The 9,654-nt window shown below is 37.9% G+C and overlaps 1 protein-coding gene across 1 annotated transcript; it reads right to left on the reverse strand.

Moving 5' to 3' along the window:
* Positions 1–7,973: 7,973 nt before the first annotated feature.
* LOC123312152 lies at positions 7,974–9,322 on the reverse strand. Its single transcript, XM_044896404.1, has 4 exons — positions 9,166–9,322; positions 8,980–9,104; positions 8,541–8,624; positions 7,974–8,372 (listed from the first exon to the last, which is right to left on the reverse strand). Exons 1-4 carry the CDS (start codon positions 9,242–9,244, stop codon positions 8,082–8,084), a joined length of 579 nt encoding a protein of 192 aa, XP_044752339.1. The 5' UTR covers positions 9,245–9,322; the 3' UTR covers positions 7,974–8,081.
* Positions 9,323–9,654: the final 332 nt, after the last annotated feature.

Raw genomic sequence — 9,654 nt, forward strand, 5'->3', positions numbered from 1 at the left:
AAGTGGGGGATTTTTGGATGCATAAATATCAGATTAGCATCCCGAGCACCTAATGATCAGTGTACTTAAATTTCGCAGAAAATTAGCATTAAAATCCTTACCCATTCTGCTATTGAAGTAAGTAAATGCAGAGTTTTCCAGGTTGGGATACGAGAAGGTACACGTACTGGATAAGCAGGGAGCCTGTGCAGCTTTTGGTGGTCCAGAACCAGCGTTCTTCTTTGATAGATTGCTAGACAGTCGAGGCTTCTCATTGAAAGACCTCCCTTCAAGCCTGAGTCAAAAAATTCTTGACCATTGAGAGGAAACAGCTGAGTCTGAGTAATCATTTACAGAAAATGGGACTCACAGGTTTTTATTTTTCAATATTTTGTTCATCTGCAGTAACCTCACAGAGTTACACACCTAGGAAACCCATCATTCTTATGGTTAGAGGGACTCCTCTCTGTCGACTTGTGGGATTTTCATCGGCGTTTCTACAAGCGGACTCCAAGGCCTCAGTTAGGCCTGGTGGAGGCACCGCACGTAGAAGAAGATCCCCAATACGACACGGAAACCCGAAGAAAATGGCCCAACATTTTTCAGGTGGAATTGAAACACAGAGGGGAGATTAAGTCGACACTGCCCCTGTTGATTTTTCCCTGTTTCCTTTTCTCATCACGAGACTCGAATTCGAACGATGCTGCTCTATTATTTCCGAAGTTTTCATGGGGTCCTTTTGCGCATCATCCGTTTCGACGTAAACGCACGCTAATCTAATATGTAGGGCGAGCGGTTGGTACACGAGTTTAAGTGCTTCTTCGGTTCTCCTCTTTACCGACTAATATACTTTCTAACTCATTATCTCAGAAATTGTATCGTGGCCTCCCGCTTGAAAACCTCCATTCAATTATGCATCCATTTGCTAACTTGATGGAGGGGCATTATTCATTTTATATTCGTTACGTTGCTCCGACCGTCGTCGTTGTTCGATTTGTCGAATTTTTTCCCTGACAGAATTTGGATGCGGATTAACGTGGTCTTCTCTCTGCCTATATTTACCGACTGCATATGAGGAATTGTAAATTAACTATGCAAGGTGCGAATCAATAATTGGTAAGGGTGATTGCTTGTCAGCAAGAAGTGTGAGTCCTCTTTCAGAATATGTGTCACATCAAGCTCTAAGATGATTTTTGTGGGAGATACACGTGTAGAAAAATGACATTCGAAAAATTCCCAAAATGATGGGGTCAGTTAAAACTTCCGAACGGTTGTGCCGGGATGGATGGCAATCTCCGATTTATTACTAGAAGAGTTGCTCTTTCAGAATATGTACGAGGATATATTGAAAAATTCTTAGCCTACTATAGAACCAAATAAAATTTCACTGTCAAAATATTTCATTACTCAACATATTCTCCTCTTAATTGGATACATTTATTACAGCGAACCTGCAACGTCTCTAGACCATCCAAAAAAAAAAGTTTCTTCATGCTCTGCAAACCAGACCTCCACAGCTTTTATAACCTCCTCGTTGGAAGAAAATTTACTTCCTTTTAAACTTTTTTCAGTTGAGGAGAGAGATGATAGTCGGATGGAGCCAAATCTGGTGAATAAGAGGGGTTTTCTAGCAATTTAAACCTTAAATCACGAATTTTTTGCATGGCAACATGAGAATTGTGTGCAGGGGCGTTGTCCTGCAAAAACAAAACACTTTTGGATAGCTTTCCGCGTCTTTTCTCTTTAATTTCTTTCCGTAGAGTGGTCAGGAATGTCGAATAGTAATCTCCGGTTATTTTTCTACCCTTATCCAAAAAATCAATCATGATTACTCCATGGCAATCCCAAAAAACTGAAGCAAGAGCTTTTCCAGCAGATTTTTTGACACGAAACTTCTTGGGTCTTGGAGAACCAGAGTGTCGCCATTCCATCGTTTGTTGCTCTGTTTCTGTTTTACTCATCCATAGTAACAATTCGGCTTAAGAAGTCTACATCGTTTTGCACGCTTTTGGTCAACATTCAAACATTTGGGGATCCATTTTGCAGCAATTTCTCTCATGTCCAAATTGACGTGAACTATATGATGAACGCGTTCGTATGAAATATTCAGTGCTTCAGATATCGGTTTTAGCCCAATTAGACGGTCTGATAAAATCATGTCATGAACTGCATCGATATTTTCGGGGACTGACACAGAAACTGGCCTTTCCGATCGGTCATCATCTTCAATGGAAAATTTACCTCTTTTGAAGCTTGCAGTCCAATTTTTCATGGTCGCGTACGAAGGACATTGATCACCAAGGGTATTAAGCATATCTTCGTAAATCTGCTTACCTCTTAACTCTTTTAAATACAGGTACTTGATGATGGCTCGATACTCCAATTTTTCGATTTTCACAATTTCGGTGGACATCTTCTTTCTTTTGATTTATTGCGTAACTCTGGTTTACTTTATTGACCTCAAACTTCACACTGACACTTCTAATCTAAGTTATTGTTTGTTGCTTTGGTAACGCAATAATTTTTTATGCATGGAACTAATCTAGGCTAACTAGATATCAATACATCCTCGTATCACATTCAGATCCTTGATAATTTTCCCAGAAAGTTGGGGTCAGCTAAAACACCCTAAAAACCGAATGGTTGTGCCGAAATGGATGAAATTCTTAGATTCATTACTAGAAGCGTTGCTCTTTCAGAATATGTGTCACATTGAGATCTACGATAATCTTTCTAGAAGATACACGACTCGAAAGTTGACCTTCAAAAAATTTCCAAAAATTTCCTTTTTCAGGCTAATTTTCAATCACTCTATAGTTGTAGTAAAAAGAAGGTACTCCTAGGACCTAGACTAGTCTGAAAGTGTAAACGACTAAACGTCGAACACGTGAGATCGGTCAGAAAACGACTTCGAATATGAATAACACATAATATCCATCCAAGTGAACAGAGGCAAGCAACCGCCCATTCTCATTAAACCTAAAAGCAAGACATCAATAAATGAGAACGCTCCGGAAGCCTGTAACAACACGTTCGACTTCTATTCGGCATTTCCATATTTCGAATCGTCTGAATTTCTTATACGCCCCGGAGTGGAAGATGACAAAACCGCAACATGCATAAATTTCCCCTGAGATCTACCGCTTAAATAAATTCGGAAATAAAACGATCAACCCTCCCCGAACTGTATATAGAGCCTCGACTTGCAAAAGGATGAAGGGGGACCTAGAGACGCTAGAAACAACGGAATCGAAGAAAATAAGTGGACCGCAATTCAGACGGCTCTCAAAACCGGATTAACTTGCCTCTCCCGGTGTAATTGTGGAGTTTGAAAAACGGGAATGGGTTATGCGGAAATGTGATATGTTTCTGCAGTTTCGGATGGCATAACGGGGAATGGAAATGCTTATTAATGGAAACAGAGGCCATACAGCGTTCAAATATCCAGATCAGATGGTTTGGAGTCAATTATTAGTGAAATAGGAACACGCAGTGGCTGTTGGGTTCGAATGTTTCAACCATTTCAATTATAAAGGGGTCAGTCAATGAATGTTCAATAGTTTTCCGTAGCGAAGCAATGAAATATTTATTGGGTTGAAGTAGACATCTGGAAGAACCATCTCTTTTATTTTTCTTGAAAGTACTGGACTGGTCCGAACCGTATGGAATTGAAAAAATTTCAACGGCACAAAGTGGCACAAATTTAGCACAATTCAGCACAAATTTTTTGTTCCAAAAATCGAAAAATGCTGGTCCAACTTCACACGCATTCTTTTGTTTTGCCTCTCCCAGTGTAATTGTGGAGTTTAATGAACGGGGATGGGTTATGCGGAAATGTGATATGTTTCTGCAGTTTCGGATGGTATAACGGGAAATGGAAACGCTTATTAATGGAAATAGAGACCATATGGCGTTCAAATATCCGAATCAGATGGTTGGGAGTCAATGATTGGTGAAATAGGAACACATAGTGGCTGTTGGGTTGGAATGTTTCAACCATTTCAGTTATAAAGCGGTCAGTCAATGAATGTTCAATAGTTTTCTGTAGCGAAGCAATGAAATATTCATTGAGTTGAAGTAGACATTTGGAAGAACCATCTCTTTTCTTTTTCCTGAAAGTACTGGACTGGCCCATTCTATACATTTCGTGCAATATCTTGAGAACCGTATGGAATTGGAAAATATTTCAACGGCACAAAGTGGCACAAATTTAGCACAATTCAGCACAAATTTTTGTTCGAAAAATCGAAAAATGCTGGTCCAACTTCACACGCATTGTTTTGTTTTGCCTCTCCCGGTGTAATTGTGGAGTTTAATAAACGGGAATGGGTTATGCGGAAATGTGATATGTTCCTGCAGTTTCGGATGGTATAACGGGAAATGGAAATGCTCATTAATGGAAACAGAGTCATACAGCGTTCAAATATCCAGATCAGATGGTTAAGAGTCAATGATTGGTGAAATAGGAACACATAGTGGCTGTTGGGTTGGAATGTTTCAACCATTTCAATTATAAGGGGGTCAGTCAATGAATGTTCAATAGTTTTCCGTAGCGAAGAAATGAAATATTCATTGGGTTGAAGTAGACATCTGGAAGAACCATCTCTTTTCTTTTTCTTGAAAGTTCTGGACTGGCCCATTCCATACATTTTGTGGAATATCTTGAGAACCGTATGGAATTGAAAAATATTTCAACGGCACAAAGTGGCACAAATTTAGCACAATTCAGCACAAATTATTTGTTCCAAAAATCGAAAAATCCTGGTCCAACTTCACACGCATTTTTTGTTTTGCCTCTCCCGGTGTAATTGTGGAGTTTTATAAACGGGAATGGGTTATGCGGAAATGTAATATGTTCCTGCAGTTTCGGATGGTATAACGGGAAATGGAAATGCTCATTAATGGAAACAGAGTCATACAGCGTTCAAATATCCAGATCAGATGGTTAAGAGTCAATGATTGGTGAAATAGGAACACATAGTGGCTGTTGGGTTGGAATGTTTCAACCATTTCAATTAAAGGGGTCAGTCAATGAATGTTCAATAGTTTTCAGTAGCGAAGCAATGAAATATTTATTGGGTTGAAGTAGACATCTGGAAGAACCATCTCTTTTATTTTTCTTGAAAGTACTGGACTGGTCCGAACCGTATGGAATTGAAAAAAATTCAACGGCACAAAGTGGCACAAATTTAGCACAATTCAGCACAAATTTTTCGTTCCAAAAATTGAAAAATGCTGGTCCAACTTCACACGCATTCTTTTGTTTTGCCTCTCCCAGTGTAATTGTGGAGTTTAATGAACGGGGATGGGTTATGCGGAAATGTGATATGTTTCTGCAGTTTCGGATGGTATAACGGGAAATGGAAATGCTTATTAATGGAAATAGAGGCCATATGGCGTTCAAATATCCGAATCAGATGGTTGGGAGTCAATTATTGGTGAAATAGGAACACATAGTGGCAGTTGGGTTGGAATGTTTCAACCATTTCAGTTATAAAGCGGTCAGTCAATGAATGTTCAATAGTTTTCAGTCGCGAAACAATGAAATGTTTATTGGGTTGAAGTAGACATTTGGAAGAACCATCTCTTATCTTTTTCTTGAAAGTACTGGACTGGCCCATTCCATATATTTTGTGGAATATCTGGAGAACCGTATGGAATTGGAAAATATTTCAACGGCACAAAATGGCACAAATTTAGCACAATTCAGCACAAATTTTTTGTTCCAAAAATCGAAAATGCTGGTCCAACTTCACACGCATTATTTTGTTTTGCCTCTCCCGGTGTAATTGTGGAGTTTAACAAACGGGAATGGGTTATGCGGAAATTTGATATGTTCGTTTTTGTTTCCGCAGTTTCGGATGGTATAACGAGAAATGGAAATGCTCATTAATGGAAACAGAGGCCATACAGCGTTCAAAAATCCAGATCAGGTGGTTGGGAGTCAATGATTGGTGAAATAGGAACACACAGTGGCTGTTGGGTTGGTTTGTTTCAACCATTTCAGTTATAAAGAGGTAAGTCAATAAATGTTCAATAGTTTTCTGTAGCGGAGCAATGAAATATTTATTGGGTGGAAGTAGAAAATTGGAAGAATCTCTTTTCTTTTTCCTGAAAGTACTAGACTGGCCCATTCCATACATTATGTGGAGTATCTTGAGAACCGTATGGAATTGAAAGATATTTCAACGGACAAATTTAGCACAATTCAGCACAAATTTTTTGTTCCAAAAATCGAAAAGTGCTGATCCAACTTCACACGCATTGTTTTGTTTTATAGAAGTAGTTTCCTTAACTCTGTAAAGTTTCTACAAGTGAGAAAATATGTTCAACAGTTTCCTCAGTGCATCAGTCAGTAGAAGCAATTTACAATCAAAATGTAACGTTTTACAAGAATATCTGGAAGGCTATCATTTTGATCATCATCACAACAGAAAATATTTCCGATTATGATTATACCTTTCAAGATATGCCTTGTTCACGATGAAAAATTATGGAACATTAGAATCTTGAATTAGTTCACAATGAAAGCTGTTGCATTATTTGAAATTTAGCCAGATATAACTTGCACATCCTGTGAAGTACAACCCCTCTGATGACTTTAAAAATTCTTGTTGTTACTTACGTTAGTAGAAGAATTATTATAAAGGCGTCTCTTCCATCCTTTCTTTCATTTAAGCTTGAGACCATCGTGTTGAAATTTTGTTTGTGGGTGGTGAGTAAAATGGCCGTATAATGGGTCTCGAGACATTAGGAGGAAGTTAGCAAGATTATCTCGCGGTACATGAATTATAAATTCAAATGAGCCATTTACGTAAACGTTGAGATATTATTCAAATTAGTCTGGTCTGGAATTCATTACTTTTCGAATTTTACGTCGAATTTGGTTGAGATTTTTGGGAATGAAATTGAAGATATGCATATTCTGTCGTCCTTAAGAATACTTAGTGCATGGTGTATGGTGGGTTTGATCTTTCATGGGGTATTCCATAACCATATGTGATATGTGAAATTGGAACCATTCCATTCATATGACACCCTGGTCTTTCAAGCCATCCTTCGTGCCCTAGTCCGTATTATAAATCACCGAAAAGCAATATGATTTTCCCCGTAATATCAGTATACTCCCGCCACATCTCCCGCGTTCTTTCCTGAGGAATTCTGAGTAGGAATACCCAGCAGGATACATATCCTAATCGGCTTACATCTCCGTAGAAGAGAAACTCAGAAGCGGAACTTTATAATCTCGCTATACTGTTCGCCAAAACCCAAACTTCGTATATGAAAATATGCCGGATTTCCACCCCCTCAACAATATGACGATGATAAACTTCCGATGAACTTTGGCGGGAGTTTGTCTAGAAGGCCAGATATCGAACATTGCACGTCACAGTTTGACAACCGAGCGGAAAAACAGGTCGAAAGCAGAAAAGGGCGGGAAAAACAAGGAAAACCGCTTGGGGGAAAAACGAAACATAGGGAATAACTGATAAAACCCAAACTCCGATGCTGTTGGTGTGTAAATACCGGTGGGCGCATAAAGTTTCGCGGTAGTTCAGAAGATTGGACGTTTTTCATTATCAGATCCGTAACAACTTGAACGGACTTATTCAATTCAGCTTGGGAGGTCTTTCGTTACTGGTTCTCCTGGGAAAAACTGGGATATGTTATACCGGAGAAAGTTCCTCCCTGATTTTTAACAGGAAAAGTTTAGGTTTGCAGTTTTTATGAACCATAAGACTGACAACCATTCATATGTCCCTCGAAATAGCCACAATTTTCGACAAAAATTGCTCCGTGTTCTACAATATGTATGCAAGTTTTGTTTCAATTCAACCTTCAACTAACCTCTGTTAAAAATTCATTTATCTGTATGTTTTTGAGTTCAGATATCAAATCATTCAAGTATCGTTTATTCTAGGATGAATGATATCTATTTATTCGAAATAAGGGGGGGGTTAAAGATTCAGAGAAGTATTATATAATAACCAAAATCTCGAAAAATATTTATTTGAGTCCAGTAACCAAATTCAAAGCTAAGATAAGAACGAATGATTTTTGAACTTTGATCATTCATAATAATAATTATGGATTTGAAGAATTTAACATTCGTGAACTAATATTTGGTATTTTTTTGAACGATGAAACTTTTTCCATCCGTTCAAATAATGCAAACCACAGCTCATAGCCCAACTATCCTCCCATACGGTTCCAATGTGAAAACTACCATTGACGTACACTCTGCCAATGTAAGAATATATAATTTTATTCTGGAATTTGAGAACTCCACCTTGAACTGCACATTTATTCTGTAACACATGTTTTAAATCTTTTGGGGAACGAATCGGCGTCCAGAAAAATCTGTAGAGATACTGTGGTAGAACAACCATAATCTGAAAAAAAACGAAACTGCTTTATAGGAAATGATGATGGTTCAATGTTAAAACAGGAGGAATTTTTTCTTATTATATGTTCTTCAGTTCCAGATTCCTACTCGTGTAATCAATGAGTTCAATTTGGACTGATGTTTAATAGCAGTTGTTTTCCATGATTATTCTTACCTCCATGAAACGGTAAATTCTACGAATTTCTGCATCTTCCCACGCATACTCTACATAATCGTAGTTGAGTTGAGTTGATACAGTCTGAGGAAAGAGAAAAAGTAATCAATTTTCAATTCAGAACACAAACATTTTTCAACTGATCGAGAAAAATTAGATTAGTAGGATGAATGTCATTTCTAAATACTGTCCTGTTAATCTTGGAATTTCAAGTGTCATCCCCCAGAGGATTATTGGAAGTAAATGAGCCCACAAACTTCCATCGAAATCGTACAACTCATTCTCTAGTTATGGATATCGAAATTTTAGGGCGGAAATCCGTGAATCACCCTGTATCGAATAGCCTCAAGTTACAAAAGGAGCAACTTTTCTGAAAGGCTTTGATAACCTGCATTCACCACTCGTGAAACACCTTGTACAGAAAGAATGGATAACTCACCCATGATCTACTATTGGTAGTAGGTATAATTTTCGCTATATAGGTATGTTTTCCCAAAGTATCTGTGGCTCCTACGAAGTCGTCTTGGCTGAATTCCCCAATATATGGTCTCCAGTAGTGATATTCTGGAAATTTTTCAAAATCATGAATGAATTCCATGAGTAAACTACGATATTTCCAACTTACTGACTTTACACTTATCTGGCACCATTGGAGCAGTTGTTAATGTGAACAAGAGGACAAAAATTGAAACAACCGCTCGCATTTTCACGAGGATTATTAGTGTGTACTGATCAAGGGAAAACTTTTTTATAACTAAATCATTTGAATCGTCTGTATTCAATGGCCAGTTTTCTCGATTGATGTTGACGTTAGTATTACACGTTGTTGAGAATCAGGAAGAGGAAGATGTTGAAAGAACAACGTAAATATAATTCGTTCTCCTTTCATCGACTGATTCAATTCTCCTTTCATGTTTACTTAGATTATGTACCAATAACAGGAGAAATAAGCACCCAAAAGATTGATTAATCATTTCCTTTAGTGTACAGGAAAGAAAGTTTATGTTTTTGATTCAATTAAAAATTATTTGATGCAAATATCTTTATAAACGAATCCACAAACAACAATTGAGAGGGTAGGACACAAGCTTTGTTATCTGCAGCCTCTGTGAGA

The sequence above is a fragment of the Coccinella septempunctata genome, chromosome 4 (genome assembly GCF_907165205.1).
Source record: "Coccinella septempunctata chromosome 4, icCocSept1.1, whole genome shotgun sequence".
Classification (NCBI taxonomy): domain Eukaryota; kingdom Metazoa; phylum Arthropoda; class Insecta; order Coleoptera; family Coccinellidae; genus Coccinella; species Coccinella septempunctata.

What these genes read in the sequence shown, in the direction of transcription:
- LOC123312152 (XM_044896404.1), bottom strand. Translation starts at nt 9,244, where the DNA reads ATGCGAGCGGTTGTTTCAATTTTTGTCCTCTTGTTCACATTAACAACT. An exon ending in CTACCAATAGTAGATCATGG is followed by an intron (nt 8,625 to 8,979) that starts GTGAGTTATCCA and finishes CTCTTTCCTCAG; the next exon opens with ACTGTATCAACTCAACTCAA. An exon ending in GAATTTACCGTTTCATGGAG is followed by an intron (nt 8,373 to 8,540) that starts GTAAGAATAATC and finishes GTTTTTTTTCAG; the next exon opens with ATTATGGTTGTTCTACCACA.